At 27.8% G+C, this 20,394-nt stretch overlaps 2 protein-coding genes across 4 annotated transcripts; both read left to right on the top strand.

Annotated features, from left to right (window-relative positions):
• The first annotated feature begins 2,496 nt into the window (after positions 1-2,496).
• On the top strand, positions 2,497-3,432 carry LOC137822249 (uncharacterized). Its single transcript, XM_068627144.1, has one exon. It carries the CDS (start codon positions 2,497-2,499, stop codon positions 3,430-3,432), a length of 936 nt encoding a protein of 311 aa, XP_068483245.1.
• A 9,949-nt stretch (positions 3,433-13,381) lies between these two features.
• On the top strand, positions 13,382-18,894 carry LOC137822047 (uncharacterized). 3 transcript variants are annotated; one of them, XM_068626940.2, is made up of 10 exons: positions 13,382-13,614; positions 14,286-14,374; positions 14,513-14,627; positions 15,587-15,623; positions 16,020-16,089; positions 16,268-16,372; positions 17,453-17,603; positions 17,734-17,816; positions 18,330-18,423; positions 18,508-18,894. In XM_068626940.2, exons 2-10 carry the CDS (start codon positions 14,344-14,346, stop codon positions 18,596-18,598), a joined length of 777 nt encoding a protein of 258 aa, XP_068483041.1. In that variant the 5' UTR covers positions 13,382-13,614; positions 14,286-14,343; the 3' UTR covers positions 18,599-18,894. The 3 variants fall into 3 exon arrangements, with proteins under 3 accessions (XP_068483041.1, XP_068483042.1, XP_068483043.1); XM_068626941.2 differs by lacking the exon at positions 13,382-13,614 and adding an exon at positions 13,939-14,069; XM_068626942.2 differs by lacking the exon at positions 13,382-13,614 and adding an exon at positions 14,154-14,188.
• Positions 18,895-20,394: the final 1,500 nt, after the last annotated feature.

The raw sequence follows: 20,394 nt of genomic DNA, 5'->3' as shown, positions 1-20,394 counted from the left end.
TAATCTGTTGTTTATCTCGCCTTTCGCAACCAAACCTTTAAGGTCATTGATTGGGGGCGGTGCTCACACTCTCTTCTGGCTTGCAGGTTCGCTTACTATTCCTCTTTATCAAATTGATCATTCTTTCATTTCTTTCTTTATTTGTTTCCATTAAATTAAGAATTATTAATAAATATAAAACATTGAATCATTTTTTCTTTATTGTTGTAGTAAAATTATGACTTTAAAATTTTAACCATAAAAAAAAAATTGCGGACAGCAGGCACTTGACATGAACGTATGTGTTTCTACTAGTAATAATAATGTTGATATAAATATATTAATCTTATTTTAAATTAAAAAATATTATAAGATTCATTTTAGATAAATGCATGTAAATAAAACCATGATTTAAATTTCATAAAACATGAATATATGTGATGAAATTATCTACAAATATAAATACCTATATACTGTGTTATTTTTTTATTTCTTTGTTTTATGTGTGAAATGATATATTATTAATATTCTTTTATTTATTTATTTATTCACTTTCAATAGAAGGGTAAATACATGAGAGAAACAATCATACAAACTAATTATATAACAACTATCATAAATATAATGTTTATGTTTGTAAAGTTGATATATTATCATATGTTTAACCTCAAGTTCGTTGAGATAATATCATTAGGGTCAATAATTGTATTTGATGCAATCTTCGTTTTAGAGCTTAGAGTCCCATCACGATTTTGCTCTTAAAATGCGTCTTAGAGGATTAAAGGAGGAAGATGTATTTAAATTGTCCTTATCCTTGACTCCTAAGTGATGTTGGACTATTGAGTGTACATAACATTAATGTTCCAACCTCAAGTTCGTTGAGGTGACATCACTAGGGTCAATTGTCGCATCCGGTATATTGTTCACTCTGAAGCTCATAACTTCGTTATGATTATATCATCAAAAGGTACCTTAGAGGATCATGGAAAAAAATGTATTTAAATTGTCTTTATTGACCTCTGAACGATGTGAGGCTATTTAGTGTACCAAAACATTAATTATATATATATATATATATATATATATTATTCTATACTTAAAACATTAATATATTTTAGTTAAGTTTATTCTAATAATAATCATATTAAAAATGTATTTATTTAGTCAATTCTATAAATAAATAAATAAAAGAACATAGAATTAAACATCTTTCATCTTCTATTGAGTGCAAGTGTAGATGTTTGAAATGATTGAAAATCTAAATAAGTTATTTTTGTACTAATTTGGAATATTTAAATTTATACTTATATCTAACACTTGCTATGAATAGCTTTGAAACTTAAAATTGTTTAAAGATGTCTTCATTATTATTTGAATTTTATTTATTTCGTTCATGTAAATCCTTCTTGTAGTTAGACGTGTTTTATGCAATTTGAATTCTTCTATAGCCTCTGTATTTAATTAAATCATGACTTCAAATAAGTTTACATCTTTAATTTTAACCTGGTTTATTTTTTGATAAAAAAATTGATTAATTATGTAATTCATATCTCTCTCTTTATATTAGAGACAACAATCCAATTTGTTAGAATTATCCTAATATTTATATTTTTCACTTTTCAATTATCTTAAATGTAAAACTGCTTGTATAGATGGATTTAGGCAAATAACTGATTCCATTCTAAATTCCTATTACATATAACATGAAAGTGGCTCTGGTGCACCTGTATCAAAAACTTTTGTTCCTATTCACAAATCTTATGAAAATCTTTTGAAAATTATTTTTAAACATACTTCTAACATACAAAAAATAATCATTCAATAGTAACTAATTTAAAACAACAAATAACTAATTACTACATTAACTAATTTTAAGAATAATAAATAAATAATTAATATATTAAACAAAATAAATATTACCTTATAAACTAAAATATTATTAGTATTTAAAATAATTTTTATTATTAATAAAAATTATAAATAATTTATAAATTAATTTTTAACATTAGCTACTAACTATTTTATATTCTAAATTAATCACTAATTTATAATAAAAGATTAATTCATTTATTTGGTGAATTTAAAATTCTTCAAAATGTATAGGTGGACAGATACACTTATTAAAAATTTAAATTGATGGTCTTTCACAATTTATAGGTGGACAGATACACTTATTAAATGATTTATTTTGGATTTAAATGTTTTATTTTGAATATTGCTGTGAAAATATATTTTTCTGTCTAGCCGAATAGTGTTTTTTTTTCTTCTCAATATTAGTGTGTTGGCAGGAGCACGAGACCAATGAGAAATGACAAAGATATATAGATTAAATGTGTTACAGCCCCAAGAGTAGGACAAAAATCTAAGCCATTTCCAATGCTAATGAAACATTGAAACTATCTCTATATATACATAATTTACATAACCAAAGATGTAGGGTTTAAGTTTAAGCTTCTTAAATACTTCAATTTAAAGCCTAAAAAACTTGGGTGGTTGAAAGGTGGTACTGAACACGAGATGTCGTCAGTAATATCATCATCCTCGTCTCGTGTTTTTGATGCCATCAATGAATGTCTGTTCCTGGTTCAATCAGACTCAACTGAAGTTCAAGAGAAAGCTCTTCAAATGCTGGCTTCCATCACCAAGGTCAGTTCCCAGAACAGAACCTCACTAGCTCAAACAGAAGGAGCCATTCCAACAATAGCCACACTAACAAACTCTTCCTCCCCCATCATCCAAACACTTTCTCTATTAACCCTCTTCAACCTATCCCTCAACCCAGATCTGAAGCAATCTCTTGCTGACATGGAAACCATTTACTACCTCAACTCCCTCATCACCAACTCATCATTTTCCCTTGACTCCTCCAAATTGGCCTCCTCGTTGATTTGCAGCTTGGCCATGCATGACAAAAACAAGGCCAAGTTTGGGGTGGCAGGCACAGTTCAGTTGCTAGTGAAAGCAGTTGAAGGGTCTCGTGGTTCTGATGCGCACCACCTTCTGAGTTCTCTGGCTGAGCTTGTTCATTTTCATGGAAACTGCACTTTGGCAGTGCGAGCCGGGGTAGTGGCAGTGCTACTTAAGGTGGTGAAGGGTACTGATAATGAAGACCTGGCAGGAACTTCTCTGGCTGTTCTTAGTCTCCTTGCGAGGTTTGATGAAGGGTTGAATGGTTTGAAGAAAACGGATGAGATAGTTAGGGTAATGTTGAATGTGTTGAAGGGTAGGTCTTTGTTGAGCAAGGAGGGTGCTGCTGATATCCTTATCCGTCTTTTTGATGACAGTGAAGACTGTGTCACTGAGGCTTTGATGCTGCCGGAATTTTCAACCGTCTTGGCTGATCTTTGTGTGAGGGGTTCGGTGAGAGTTCGTGACAAGGCGGATTTGTTGATGAAGAAGATGGCACAGGTGAGCTTGGACTCTGATATGGACGTATGCTCCCTCCATGCTTAACTTGCCAAGCTTTTATTTTGCAATTTATAAGCACCAATCAATATGTGTCACTTTTAGATTGAGTATTACCAAGTATAAAATTGTGGGACAAATTGATGGGAAAAAATGTGTTCACATTTTTAAATAGGTTAAATTATTATTATTTTCTTTAATTTTACCCTTTCTTAATTTATAAATTACGCATTATAATAGTGATATGAAGGTTTATTGATGATGGGGTTATTTTTTTTTTTTTTTATCAAAATGGTGTCCGTTTAAAAAAAATTATAAATTTAGGTAAGTCGTGCCTAATTAGTACTATTACGAAGTGAACTTTAAGCCTAAGTCAACCCCATAAAACCGACTCATACGGTTGAGGTTTGCACCCACTTATATACAAGCTCACGCCGAGACTGCCAACTCGTGCGTGGGACTATATATTTTTGGTGGTCCGATAGTGGCCCGATAGCGGGTGGCACAATAGGCCTAACACAAACACTCGCTAGGATAGGCTCAAAATGGCTCTGATACCATATTACGAAGTGGACTTAAAGCCTAACTCAACCCCATAAAACCGGCTCAATGGCGTGAGGTTTGCACCCACTTATATACAATGAAAGGCTCTAATCTCTAGTCGATGTGGGATCCCCAACAGGTACGACTTCATATGCAGAAGTCGTACCAATTAGGCACGACTTCTGCCATGTCATACTGAAGTCGTGCCAACTTGGCACGACTTTTGCCCTGTCATACTGAAGTCGTACCCATGTTGATTATTTTCCGCTTTAAGTCAACATTTTTAAACCTCTTATTGAAATTGGATGCTATATAGCGTATGCAATACACTGAGGTTAAACCATCTTCGGAAGCAACTTCAGGAGATTGTAATGCTGATAATATTGTTGTTCCTCTATCAGTAATCATGCATAAATTTGACTGAGGTGTGACATATGCTCGTAACAATTGGAAAAACCATATAAGGGCTTCCTTTGTTTCACCTTCAACAATGGCGAAAGCTAATGGAAAAATGTTTTGGTTCCCATCTTGACTATAATAATGATTGATACACATTTTTTTATTACCATATTTAAAATTATATATAATAATGATTGATAGAAATTAAGTAATACGAACAAATATTTTTACAGATTCTTAAAATATTAAATATTAAATAAAATTAGACACATTTTTCTATTATCATATATAAAATTATATATAATAATGATTGATAGAAATTAAGTAATACGAACAAATATTTTTACAGATTCTTAAAATATTAAATATTAAATAAAATTAGACACATTTTTTTAATATCATATATAAAATTATATATAATAATGATTGATAAAAATTAAGTAATACGAAAAAAATTTTTTACAAATTCTTAAAACATTAAATATTAAATAAAATTAGACACACCTATTTTATTATCATATATAAAATTATATATAATAATGATTGATAAAAATTAAGTAATACGAAAAAATATTTTTACAAATTCTTAAAACATTAAATATTAAATAAAATTAGACACACCTATTTTATTATCATATATAAAATTATATATAATAATGATTGATAGAAATTAAGTAATACGAAAAAATATTTTTACAGATTCTTAAAAGATTAACCATATATAAAATTATATATAATAATGATTGATAGAAATTAAGTAATACGAAAAAATATTTCTATAGATTCTTAAAATATTAAATATTAAATAAAATTAGACACATTTTTTTATTATCATATATAAAATTATATATAATAATGATTGATAGAAATTAAATAATACGAAAAAATATTTTTACAGATTCTTAAAATATTAAATATTAAATAAAATTAGACACATTTTTTTATTATCATATATAAAATTATATATAATAATGATTAATAGAAATTAAGTAATACGAAAAAATATTTTTACAGTTTCTTAAAACATTAACCATATATAAAATTATATATAATAATGATTGATAGAAATTAAGTAATACGAAAAAATATTTTTATAGATTCTTAAAATATTAAATATTAAATAAAATTAGACACATTTTTTTTATTATCATATATAAAATTATATATAATAATGATTGATAGAAATTAAGTAATACGAAAATTTTTTTTTACAGATTCTTAAAACATTAAATATTAAATAAAATTAGACACGCCTATTTTTATTACCATATAAAATTATATATAATAATGATTGATAGAAATTTATTAATACGAAAAAATAAATTATATATAATAAATTAATTAATACGGGGCAGAAGTCGTGCCAAGTTGGCACGACTTCAGTATGATAGGGCAGAAGTCGAGCCAAGTTGGTATGACTTCAGTATGACGGGGTAGAAGTCGTGTCAAGTTGACACGACTTCAGTATGACAGGGCAGAAGTCGTGTCTAATTGGTACGACTTCTGCATATGAAGTCGTCCCAATTAGATACGACTTGTCTAAATTTATAATTTTTTTTTAAACGGACACCATTTTGGTAAAAACTAAAAAAAATAACCCAATCATGGTCAATAAACCTGATATGAATTTAAGGGTTCCAGAGATACAATATAATTCAGTACAAGAGGTACCGTGTAATTTATCCGAGCAACATTGATTTAGTTTCTAAAATTAAGATATTATAATTTAGTTCCAAAATTTGTAACAAAATTAATTTCATTTCTCAAAATTGATAAGTTATACCGTTACTTTAATCCTTTCAGCATTAACTGACAATGATTTTATCTTCCAAAATTATAATAATAAATAAAATTATTAATACTAAATAAATATTCCATGTATTATGCTAACTTATCCAAAAATACTGTCACTACTTTGGGTAGTGCAGTACCTCCTAGTAGGCCTTCTTGACCCTCGCTGGCATTCTACATTATTTTTCGATTTACACCACATTTTTTATTCTTTACACTTTCTAATTTGTTTTTGAAATTTTAGAGGTTACTCGTCCTTCTCTTTACACCTCCATTTTAAAAAACTTTCAAAGTCTCTCTTCACACCCCACTCGCTCATATTCAAACTCCCCAATCCTCATATATGTAGCACAGACACTCACATGGATACTGATATGACACAGACACAGATACGGAGATACTTAAAATTTCTAAAATGTAAGACACGGGGACACGAATCTATATATTATATAATTATGAATTATATAAATTGACAATAAAAATTTATGTGTACAAGTATGTTCCAGATTATTTTTCGGAGCGAAAAGATGTTTTTTCATAATTGGTTCACAATAATTTGTTTCTTAGTTTTATAATCATAATAACAATTTATACAATAAAATTTGAATTTTGAGAAAATTAATGTATTTTTCTTTTTTAAAATTGTGTTAAAATCGTACTATAATTGTCAGAAATCTAACAAATACTTTTTGAATTTGACAGTTCACAGATACGTGTCCTACAGATGTCATACGAGTGTCGGTGTTCGACACAAGTATCGGACACCGACTCGCCATTTAAGAGGAGTATCAAGCTTCATAATTGTTACTCTTTGTCTCCCATTGTCCTTCTACGTTAGTTGCCACACCTCATTTCTTTCTATTTTAGCACAATTTATTCATTACTTTTTGTCTTCAATTTGAAAAAAAAAATAGTATTCTTAATAGGTAAAATTATTTTTCAGTATATATTCAATTAAGATATACAACATAATCTTTTGTTGTTGCTTCTGTTTACAACATTCACAACATCAACTAATTTTTGCTGTGTATTTGGTCAATATATCAATGAAAACTATTTTTTATAATGTAGTCATATATCATTAAAACTACTGTTGTTTTACCATAGACTTAAAAAAAGTAAATTAAGGAAAGAAACTGAGTTAAATAAGAAGGAATGTAGAAAAGAAGGAATAGAGAAAAAGTGGACAGTAAAAACATGAAAGAGATCCACATAAAAAGATACGGAGGATGGTGAATGAGTTACTATAAGAATTAAAATTAAATTTAGTAATTAAAACTTTGATAATTAATTAAATACCAAATTATAAACTATTTATTAATAATAAAAATTAGTTTATATGTTAATAAAAAAAATAATCTTTAAAATAATATATAATTTAGTTAATATAACAATTAATTATTTTTTATTTTTAAAATTAATTTTTTTAATAATTTTTAGTAAGAGTGAAGAAAAAAAATATTCAATTTAATTTTTTATCATATTAAAAATAAATTTGAAATTTAAGTCAATCTTATAAAATCAAATTCATGATATCTTTATCCACTTATATCCTATCAATTATCATGCTCTTGTTCCATATTAATTTATCTCACAAATGTAGCGGTCTTAAATGAAATTTAGACAATTTCAATTTTAAATAAACTTCTTTCACTAACAAAATTATAACAATAGTTGGTAATACGATATGAGTAGTATACTCAAAAAACAATTTAATCGAAATAAATATTGTTTTCTAATATAGTGTTGCTTTGTCTTTTTTTTTTTTTGACAAATTGAATTCTAAAATTAAATTGAAAACATTAAAATTATAATACTTCCCAAAGCTCAATTTTTAAAGATTAATACGATACTCACTTTTCCTAAATTTGATGACTAAGTTAAAGAATAAAAATTAACTATAGATTTTTAAAGTATTTAAATAGGCCGTGGAGAGGACAGTTAGATTAATTAAATATGCACAGAAATAATATAATATTTAAAATAAACATAAAATCTCCTCACAAATAATATTAAATTGATAATAAAAAAATTAAGTGCGTAATTATTTGTTTGGAAGCTTAGATCATTGGGCCTCATACTCGGCCGAAAGCACCCGTGACCACTGTCCGTTATGGTATTCGCTTTAAAATTTTGGAAATTTATAATTATTGATTAAAAATGAACTATTTAAAAGCATAATCAATTTATAATTGTGGATTAAAAAATGAACTATTTATAATTATTATTTTTGTTTTAAATAAAGTGAATGCGTATGAATATAAATATAGTGTTGGAAGAAATAAAAGTTGTCCAACATCCAATATATTCTATTGCAAAGCAGCAACAACCCGTAATAACTTTTTTGAAGCCTACCTCCCACCTTTTTCAACCCTAGCCCACTCAGAAAAAAACAATATTTTAATATTGTTTTTATTATTAATAACTTAGATAGCAATAAAATAAAATAAAATATATGCCTGAAGGAACTTGTGTAAGTGGCATACAGAATATCAACGACGTGATAATAGTTTTAAATCTCCATAGATTCCCGACACACACCATTTCAAAATACTAGCTGGAATTTCTGCTTTCGAACTGTTCACAGACACTGCATCTATTTTATTTTATTTTATTTATATACCTATCTTACACCATCAACACCACTAGGTTTAGGTTATTAATTAAAAAAATCACAACTTATTTTACTCATTCTGGGGCTTCGCATCACTTCACTTCTTAAAACCCTTCTTTGTAGGGTTAATCTTTTTATAGCATGATATTTAATTATTTCTATTATTTCATTTAATATTTTTATTAGTTTTTTTTTTCTGTCTGAGATGGAAAAAAAAAATATATATATATATATATGTAGAAATTCATTTTGAAAAAACAAGTTCCATATATCCCTTCTCCGCGCCCAAACCTACTTTACTTTTAAACAGTCAACCATGAAAAGAAGATTGTCGATTTATCGAATGTTTCTGTCTGAGAAAACGACAAAACTTCATCACACTTTAATGTACTTTAGGTATAATTTGTACCTTTCTTATAGTAAACCGATACTTATTTTAATAATTAATATATACAACTAAATGGCCAAGACAATTAATAATTAATTTTCCAAAGTAATCACTCTAATTATTTTAACTAAAAGCATTCTGAATTCAAGTAAAAAGATTTAAATGCTTAATTTCAATTATTTTATCACAAAACAAATTTAACAAAACTGAAAGGAATGCATAACGATGACTATATTTTAAAATCACCAATGGTGTGAAATCTGTTTAAGCTAAAAAAAATGTCAAAAACATTAACAAATTTAATAACCTTCTTACATAATCAGTTTAGTCCAAGAAAGATAACTTTGATTTTATTTATTTAGCTTTTAGTTATTCAAACTTAGTTCTAAACTGAAACCCAACTTTAGTACTATTGGTTCGTCAATAACTTGCCTATTTCACACTTCATTCAATAATTAACAAAAAAAAAAGCGTAATAAAATTTGATTTATATAGGTTACTAAATATATTCATTAAAACTAAAAAAATGGCTTCAAAAGTGCTGACTATGGACATTTTTTTTTCTTCATGTTTATATTTTCCTTTTGTTAATTTATAAAATTAATGTTTGTAACGATTAAAAATAAAGATCACACAATCACGAGAGTCATCAAGAAGAAGTCAAAATTTGTGATGATTTAGTATGATTAACTCATATCGCGTATTAATAAATAATAACGACCATATGATTATATAAGATAAGAGTTATTTATCTATGTTTATGTATTGTTTACGATTATGTTTATTCAATATATAATAATTCTATATAGGTATATTCAAAATCATATATACTGAATTTTAATTTGTATTATAAGTAATAAAATATCAAATATTAATCACAAAGAATAATGAAATAAACCCTGAATATATTTACATAATTCAGACTAATACGAGTTGCATTGTTACATCTAATACTAATTATAGATAAACTAGTCAGATTAAGTGTTTTTTTTTTAAGATTCATCTAGCAAATTGACTTCAACACGCAAGTTTCTTCCAATAATACATTCAAATTTTGCAACTATAGTTTCGTTTAACAAATTATTTCCCATTCAAAGAATTACCAAAATTATTGGATTTTTTTTTCTTTTTTGTTTTCACCCCCAAGTTCCTTTGCATAATTTTATTCATTTATCAACATCAAAATACTTGAATTCAATGCATCAAAACTTACTATTATAACATCTAATATTTTTTTTCCTACTTTATTTACAAACTAACAGCTGAAAAATATAAAAAAATATTCAAAAGTTAAAAAAATCAATGAAATTCACATCAAAATGGAATAATTTAATAAATGAGTTAGTCATTTACTATGAATAGAGATAAAAATACTTCGATTATTGGACAACTATCTATAACTCAACGTACATTAAATTAAACTTAGATATATTTTTTTTTCTTTTCTAAAAATTGTGTTGTGTGTGGACTTTCATAAAATTCTATTTTTTATAAATTTTCTTTATAACATAATATTAACTCATATATATATATATATATAAAGTATTTTTTTTAAATTCAACTTTTATATAAACTAATTTTAGTTTATAACAAAATTATTTCATATTTCATTATTATTTATTCAAGTGAAATAATTTATAAAAAAAAAATAAGTATTCAATGTCTTTAAAATAATTATTCAACATAAATACTAAAAAGAAGGAAAGTCTTAGATTGTTAAAAAGGTTTTTTAAATGGCTTATTTAAAATAACTATAAACAATTATTTTACATTATATAAATTTATTATAATATATTAAAACCATGCATTTATTTATCTTTCTTAATTATTAGTATGTTACCCAAATTGGGAAAGTTAGATTCATATGGAAGAATAAACTTGTATTTTCTTTAAGAATTTTGTTGAAAATTACTATTTTTAAATAAATAAATTCTTTTACTATATTGTATATATAACAATGTAATATATATTCTTACAAAGTGAAAGTTTATTATCCGTCCTCTTTTAAGTATTAGGTTTCGATTTCTTGATCTTTATCTTTTCACGCATTTCTCTTTATATAAGAATAGTATAAATGTATTCCGACACTTAAATTAGTATCAAGTAGATAATAATATTAAAATTTTGTCATCTTATTTTTTATTGAGGGAGTTAACTCCTATATATAATTATTATACTAGACATTAATATAATTATTTATTGGACATGAATGATTAAAGTTTCATCCAATATAATTCAAATATTTATAATTATCTTATGAAAATGTTTATTTCGTATTATCTATTAATTTAATTATAACGTTAAATTATAATTTAGATGTGTACAACAACTTGATTCTCAATGTATTAAGATGTCGAGAAAGTATTGATGTTTGAGACATGCTCAGAACCAATAATTTTATATATATATATATATATATATATATGTGGTGAGAAGGCATATCTTAAAAGTAATATAAAAAAAATAATCATCAACAAGTCAGACGAAAATATAATAATTCTACCAATTTTGTAACGATCTCTTGATAACTCTCATCAAATTTTTAAAAAATGAAACTATATTTTTAAAGATAAAATTCAAATATTTTTTTAAGTCAGATTCAAAACTCACAAAACTCTTACCCACTTACAAAATATTAATATTTGTAATAAAAAAAATTTAAAAAATAAAAAATGTTCTTAATGAAAATATAAGAAAAATGCAAAATATTAAAATAATTTTTAAAATTAAAAAAAAAAATAAAAAAAAATAAATATTTAGTGGGGTGTAGAATGAAATAATGAGTGTCAAAAAATCATTTTCCTTTTATACACATATATTCGACATCACTAATTTGTCTCTACCCATATATTTTAAGAATTAACTAAAAATGTATATTTTAAAATGAAGTAACCCATAAATACGTTTCCAAACTTTCTGTGTATTTATTATTTCTAAACTAACCTGACTAATAAAGTAAAAATATTTACAATAATGAAGGAGATTATCATGTGGCAAGATCTATTTTGGAGTTAATTTAAAAGGTTAAATTTTTGAAAAAATCTTGGTATTTTGAAAAAAAAATTGAAACTTATTTTGTAGTTGTCTCGATTTACTATGGTATTCTGTAAAAAAAATAGTTTTTGTAAATAATTACATGTTGATAATAAAGTTTCATAATTTAGTAGATAATATTATATATATATATATATATATATCATAGTTTTATACTCATGATATTGATGTTATTTAAATAAATTCATTCACAATTTTTCATCATTTCGATAGGCATTGTTAAAATGATCTAATATGGAGTGTGATTTTTTTACCACTTATTATACGCAAATGAAATATTAACCAATTATGACTAAATTTCAATTATAAATATAGTTTATTTTTCTTAGCTGATTTTTTTCTTATCTGCATAACTCAAATTTAAAGATTGTGTCTGAGATTTTCAAACTTAATTTCACTTAGACTAAGGTAATGCTAATGGAAGTGCATTTTATACGCTACTTTTGTAAAGGCTGAAAAAGAAACATCTCTTAAATATTGAGTGGAATGTTCCTTTCGATATATCATATTTTAAATGTATTTCTAAATAAATTTTAATAATAACTGGTTCAGTTATTTGAGTATGGTATATTAATTATTATAAATTCTTCATACGCGTTTAATTTCCTTGAATAAAAAAAAAGATTTTAATAAATTTTGAACATAAATAATCAATAACTAAACCTAATTCATATCATAATTTAATTGTCAATCATAGCTTTAAAATACAATTTATGTACACAAATATTTATTTATCATACTTTTAAATGTAATATTGTATAAATATTCAAATAATTTATCGAATATGAATTTAAATTATATAAAAGTGATTTAGTGCAACATATAAGTTGAAATAGTGGTATATTTTACTTATAAATTCTATATGATATAACTAAACATAATATTAAATTTAATGTGTCATGGAAAAAATTGGATTGTACCAATTTTACTTCATGTATGATACATAATCTCAATCAAAATAAACTTAAATAGAAAGATATTATTTTACATCAGTTTAAATTTTTTTAAAATTTCTTCAATTTCTCACACTGATCCATATTTTAATAAAAAAATAATCTTCCTTTTACTTTTGAAAGTTATAATTTGGAGTAATTCACTTTTGAATAAACACATTCCGATTCATTTAAATAAACAATTATTTCATCAAAATTTCAGAGTAAATAAATAGAAATTAAGTTTAAGTATATGTTAAGTGTGAATGTGATGATGAGTAGCAAGTAAGGGGCATTGTGGTCAAGAAATGGTTGTAAGAAAATAAGCATCTATTTCTATATGCTTGGGGCTTTGTGTTGTAAGTGTGAAGAGTGAAGAGAGAAGTAACAAAACCATAAGAGCTGGGGAAAGTCGTGGGAACGAGGAAGCCAACAAGACAAATCAAGGAGAAAAGAAAAAAGCTCTTGTGCTTTTTTGGGTTTGTTTCTCACCAGCTAGAGTTGTTTAGGTTTGTGCAAAGAACAAAACTTTGCTCACTTTTTTCCATTTCCTTTTTCACCTTTCAATCTTCTTTTTCTTTTAATTTCTTTTTATGTGTAAGATTCTGGTATATATGTGTATATATTATCATATAAACGAGAAATGTACCGTCAAGTTCATACCACCAACTATGAATGACATCATTCCATAGTAAAGGTTTCAACTTCATTTACTTAATGCTATTTTGCACATAATTTCTTTTGGAAAATTCAAGATGGCAAATGGCTGAAAAAAATGGATTTTTATAATAACCAAATATTCTTATTGTTGTCTTAGGCCAAGTGCTTTCCTCGCTTTATTCAATTTCTATGAGAATAGATTCTCCAATCTTATTCTCTTTGTGTATTACAGAGTAAAATACTTGCCTTGGCTCCTTCTCTGCATTTTTGTGCTACATTTATTGTGGATTCTTGCTCACAAAAGGTTTAAGACTTTTTTTAAAAGAAGATTTTTTTGGCTGCATCCGTTTCTATCTCCTTTTCTTAAGTGCCTTTCACTTTCTGTCAATTTTCAACGAGATTTTAGCTAGTGTTGTAAGCAGGGTAGCTGATGCAGATTCATTCATATTTTTATTTTCCATTGCCACCCTCCCATTTGGGTATAAATAGAGATTGCTGATGTTGGTGCTCTTCATTGCAGAAGCTCATCTTAAGCATTGTGGCAGTGACCTGAGCATTTAGCTGTTTGAGTAGAAAATATGAGCTACAACAGCTCCTCAATGACTTCTGGTCTGTTGTGATTCCACATTTCCATTCCTTTTTTCCTGCACTCTGCATTTATTGATTTACTAGTGAACCTTTCTAGCTACTATATCATCCTGGATTTCTGGCATTTTTCAAATGAACTTTACTGCTGCCACGTTTCAGGTAGTGGAAGTTCTAGAAGGGCATTTGAGTTTGGGAGGACCCATGTGGTCAGACCTAAAGGGAAACACCAGGCTACTATAGTTTGGCTACATGGCCTTGGTGACAATGGCTCGAGGTATATCGATAACTTGAATCTACTATACAGTCATATGGTTTAATGAGGGATGCTATCTTTATTAGAAGTGGAATACATCTCGCGATTTATTTAAGTGAAAAGTTTTCTTCTTTATGAGCTGGTTGGAAAATGAAATTAAAAGGTTATATTTTGAAAAATAAAGCTAATTATACTTAGCAATACACTCACATGTACTTTCTCAATAACCGCCCTTGTCAATTTGCATGCTTGAACAGTTTGGAGTGGGTGATGTTTGGAATTTTAATATTTGTATAGGTTTATTTCTTTTTTTCTATTGGCAAACTCAGTTGAGTGGATACCTTCTCTTCATGCTTGAGATTATGCTTTCAATGAAATGGTGGATTTGATTTCTTTTAATAAATTCAAGAGAGGGGGGGATAAGGGAATGCCAATATGTTGTCCTATCTTGGTGAAGTTTGTTTATTAAATAAGTTCCTAGACTCCATATCCTCTTTTGGGAGATTCTTGCCAATTGATTGACACAAAGGTACTAGCCACCAAAGTATTATAAAATTAATTTTACTTAATCTTCTAGCTTGAAAGTTTGCAGTAAAGGAAACCTAGAGATTTTTATATGCCAAAAAATAGAAAGGGGACCACTTGACTAGCTATGTTGTTACCAAAATTTAAAGTCATTAGGTACTAATCACCAAACAAAGATACAAATAGTCCCAATGCCTATGTAATAAACTCTTGATCTTCGTGAATTTTGAAATCAGGTTGATTAGGGCCTGTGTATTAATATGATGCAAATTATGCCATTTATTAATGTGTGGCCCAGAATTAGGTAGGGGTGATGTAATTCTAATGTGTATTTAATCTGCACTAGCATAATTCTTAGAACATAAATAGTCCTAAATTTTTTTAGTTTAACTTGTTTGTATAGCTAGTTAGATTAGCCTATGGTGAATAAACTGGACCTTTATTTTGTTTTGCAGCTGGTCCCAACTCTTGGAATCTCTTCCTCTTCCAAATGTAAGAATAAGCATACTTTGGAATTTTTTTCAATAGTTACTGTACATATAAGGTTGCACACCACATGCTAATATGCAATATTTGGAAAACACTTGGAATGCTTGAACGAGCTTCTCCATAGTTCCTTTAAGGAAAGAGGAATTAGAAGAAAAAAATAAATGTGACGTCTTCATAAGCTAAATTTAGTTCATGCATTAGTTAAAAATAAAAAGTTAGAGAAACTATGAGAAAGGTTCTACAAATTAACCAATGCATGAACTAATAGTTTATAAAAAAGACTAATTTCAATTTTCTTCTTATATTTCTCTTTTAAAAGGAGCTTATAAACAAGCTCATCCAAAGAGGGTCCTGTTACTCAATCAGTCACTATCTGTTTTCTTGTAATTTATGTTGCAGATTAAATGGATTTGCCCAACTGCTCCTACACGGCCTGTAGCTATATTTGGTGGATTTCCTTGCACTGCTTGTAAGATTCAATGCTTGAAATTATACGTAATTCACTTGCAAACACCATTGTTTGTTTACCATTTTCTTTTTTACTACAAAATTTGCTTCTACACTGCAGTATATTTGATGTAGAACTATGATGCCAGCTCCTTTTTAACTGTCAAGAATAGTCTAATTTGATTGAGGCATCTTACCAGGGTTTGATGTTGGGGAGATTTCAGAAGACGCTCCTAGTGATTTGGAGGGTTTAGATGCTTCTGCAGCACATGTTGCCAATCTTTTGTCAACAGAGCCTCCAAACAGTAGGTTTTCCATGATCACTCAAGAAACCTATTGATATGATCTGGCATTTGTTTTTTGCTCAAGGGTATATTTCATTAACGGAAAGGATCCCTGACATTATAATAGGTCATCTACAAGTTTTGCATGTGTCTCTCTTCTTGTTAATTTTTATATGGCCCAGCTTATTTAATATCTATCATGAGAAGATTGACACAAAACTTGCACATGACCTAGTCGTGTGAAATTTGAACACGAGAGGGTCCATTCTCAATCCACTACATTAACTAAATCTATAATAGGAAATGCCATAATGGAAAACATGATACTTGGTGCTAAGATCGCAAATACAGAATAAATCCCCATACTGACCGTTGCTCGTTTTTAATCTATGTTTTTACAATCTCCTTAGCCATATATATTGATGGGTACATGAAGTGAGCTATTGCTCATGACAATGTAAAGTGAAAGTAAAGGGTTTTCAGGTATTTTAGAAGTGTTCAATGAAATTATCAGAAATATTTGAATATTACTGAAGTAATCAGCATGTTTATGGTCTCTATATTCTTTTGTAGATTCCATATAATAATTCAACATAGTTATCCTGTAGAGAAATTCATTTTATTGATCATTCTTTGGCAAGTATTGGTTCTGTGAGTATTGTCTAATTACATGCATGTTTGGGGGAAAACAAGTATTGTAAAGGGATAGAGAATTTTTTAGTAAGGAAAACAACTTATTTTATCTTTTCACTATTTCCTTGTTAGTACATAGAGGAATGACAAGCACCACAATCATTTGTTTAAGTAGGAGCAGCAAAATATTCTCAATTTCATATTTATCTGCACAGAAATTGGTATGATGGTAGAACAAGAAAAATTACAAGCTTACGAGTCCATAGCTTAGTTTTGAAATAACCTTCCACATTTGCTACCAATAAGGTGTTTAGATTAATATGCTTCTACATATTGAGTGAAATAGTATTTAGTAAATCAATAAATTAGAGCACAGACAGTTATTCATTTATATTTTATTTGTGGGAATGTTTTAACTAAATTCAAGTTACTTGTAATTTACTTTAAATTCTACTGTTTAACGTACAGTCAAACTTGGTATTGGGGGCTTCAGCATGGGTGCTGCAACTGCACTTTACTCAGCTACATGCCATGTTTTGGGGCACTATAGGAATGGAAACATTTACCGTATCAACTTAAGTGCTATTGTTTCTTTGAGTGGCTGGCTTCCTTGTTCAAGGTTTGGTTTCTACCATTTGCCATAATGAATATGCAAATGATCTACTAATATTACACATCCACCAATAATTTCCTTCCTTCTCCTTGAGCTATACATTATGTAATCCACCAGAAGCTTGTAATTGATCCAGGACCTTGAAGAACCAAATTGAACAATCACGTGATGGCATAAGGCGTGCAGCATCGTTGCCCTTATTTCTCTGCCATGGAAAAGGTATTCATAAGTTCTATCCTGTATCATTATAGCTTAAAGTTCAAATTATTATCATTGGGAATCTTTTCCTTTCCAGTTTCCATTCAGAGGAGACCTATATTTGTTTTTGTAATCAATATTTCAGAATTAAACATCTTCTTGATACATGTATAGCGAGCAAATGCCTTGTAGGAGTCACTGTCAAAACTCTTGACCAGTACTTAATACTTAATGGGAAAGTGAACAGTTTTCACCTGTACAATTCATTGCTTGAGTTTGTACTGATTTTTCACATGTTGCACTTAGCAGTCTGAAATTCACCAGTTCTTGAATTCACCATGTCAAGATCTTCATTTGATTAAACTTTTTGACACTTTTTGTGAACTTCTACAATGGGAGCTTGTACAAGTTACTGCAGTATACTTTGCTTCCATTTTCTGTTGTAGTTCAGACTTAGAAGTGATATGATAAACTCTTGAATCATGGAGGATAGTCCTGATTTGATTCCTGATGAACGTTTGATTGTTTTTGCAGGTGATGATGTGGTTGCATATGAACATGGAGAGAGGTCTGCAATGACCTTAAGTTCAGCAGGATTCCCCAATCTTATGTTTAGGAGCTACAATGGGTATGGTGCTTTGTTGTGAAGGCTATGAGTTATGATATTTGTGGATGAGAAAAGTGTAATGAATAGTATACTGTTGGTTTGCAGGTTGGGTCACTATACAGTCCCTGAAGAGACTGATGAAGTTTGCAGGTGGCTAACTGGAAATTTGGGACTGGAGGGGTTTCGGTTGAACTAGAGAAGAAAAGTTGAATGAGCATAGTTTTATTTAGGCGAATGAAAGAGAATAGATAGTGGTATATTGGTAATGGTATAGCTGCTTCCTTCTCACTTTTATATTTTCATGCTACTAAATAAATGGTCTTAACCTTTAGTGCTTTGGATTTTGGAATGCGTTGGTGGAAGGACATGACTTGGATAGTTTCCTTTACACCCACCAAATTTTGTTTATTTCTTTCGGGCATGGATATGTTTCTTGCTTTCTGTATTCATATTTTCTCTTAAATAAAGTCAATTTTTAATTTTATAAGCAAATGTGACGAGGTTAACTATTTCCTTGGCCAATTCTTGGTTCAGTTATTTCAATTCTTAACAGACTAAACATTTCATCATTTTTTTGGGAATAAATCAGTGTTAATTGTGTAAAGAGTTCTATATTGTATAATTCAAAAGTATTTTCGACTTTCTGATGGCACAATTTGAATGATTTCCATTATCTTAGTTGTCTTCTTCAATATTATTCATCATCAAGAAGAAAACCCACCATCAAATATTGAGCTTTTTCATTAATGATGTCATCGTTTTTTTGGCTATTGTGACTTTTGATAAGGGGATTACGAACATTGAGTGCAACCTGAGCCACCACTAATCCATTTTTCAATGAAGAAAGTCGCATAATTTCTGAATTATATAATTCAAGAAAGATAAAATGAAAATTTTCATATTAATGAAAATATAGAAGAAATGTCTAGGAACAAATGTCCCTAAAAATGAAACAAAAATTGGGCTATTTATGATATAGAGTTTGTTTGGACCAAAAAGGATACTGGCCTAGTTATAGTGTTCTTTTATGCTCTTATCTTCAAGGATGTTTTCTTTTTTCATAAAATTCTTGCTAGCCAAATAAGTTCGTGGGTGGAGGAATGTGTGCATATTATGTTTTTAAAATATATAATTTAGGACTTTATCCAAATAATTTATGTCAATTTAAAAGAATTTCTTTTACTTAAATGTTAATAAGTTAACATTTTTTTTCTTCTTAAAAATGTTAAAATATTTTCGATTTTTTTTATCTGGATAAAATGGGTTAGTAAGCAAATTTATGAATTAGAATGTTTTTTTTTTTTCATTATGGGTCTATTTAGTCTAATGTTTGGCAAATTCTTCCTTCACCTTATCAATTTGAAGTTACACCCTATTATCTCAACTTACCCTTATTTAAATAAGTGAAATGATAAAAGTACTCATGCAAAATGACAAAAATAATCTTAAACAAAAGAGGACGTGCGGATAAAAAAAAATACTTTTGGAACCCTTCTCTAAAATACATTTCTAGATTTGGATTTTTGTAATACATTTTCAGATTTGGATTTTTGGAACACATTTTTGAATTGCAGAAATTCTTTTTTGGAATGCATTTTGAGATTTTGTGTTTTAGATTTTCTTTTTTAAAATGTAATTTTTGAATTTCAGATTTACTTTTTCAGTATTTTTTAAATTCTAGATTATCAATTCTGGAATAAAGGATAATTTTGAAATTTTTGAAAAGTGACAGAGTGCATGTTCAAATTGGTATGGTACAGGAAGAATTGTTGAATATTAAATATTTTGATTTTATTAATAAAGAATTTATTTTAAAATTAAATATTGAAATTTACTTTTTTATATATAATATTGTATTTATTAATTTTGAGTAAAGCAAACATACACTTACCTTGTTTACGAACACCCAAGAGACAATACCAATGTAATTGGTATAGAGTAGTTAACTAAAAGTAATCTTTAATTGATTATTATTAGTGAGATTTGAAAAAA

The sequence above is a fragment of the Phaseolus vulgaris genome, chromosome 9, assembly GCF_051622355.1.
Source record: "Phaseolus vulgaris cultivar YP4 chromosome 9, ASM5162235v1, whole genome shotgun sequence".
In the NCBI taxonomy this organism is placed as follows: Eukaryota; Viridiplantae; Streptophyta; class Magnoliopsida; order Fabales; family Fabaceae; genus Phaseolus; species Phaseolus vulgaris.
This window is presented reverse-complemented; position numbering and strand designations above follow the sequence as displayed.

Coding starts and splice junctions, on each gene's coding strand:
- LOC137822249 (XM_068627144.1), top strand. CDS start 2,497: ATGTCGTCAGTAATATCATCATCCTCGTCTCGTGTTTTTGATGCCATC.
- LOC137822047 (XM_068626940.2), top strand. CDS start 14,344: ATGAGCTACAACAGCTCCTCAATGACTTCTG. Junction 14,375..14,512: donor CAGCTCCTCAATGACTTCTG/GTCTGTTGTGAT, acceptor GCCACGTTTCAG/GTAGTGGAAGTTCTAGAAGG. Junction 17,604..17,733: donor GGCTGGCTTCCTTGTTCAAG/GTTTGGTTTCTA, acceptor TAATTGATCCAG/GACCTTGAAGAACCAAATTG.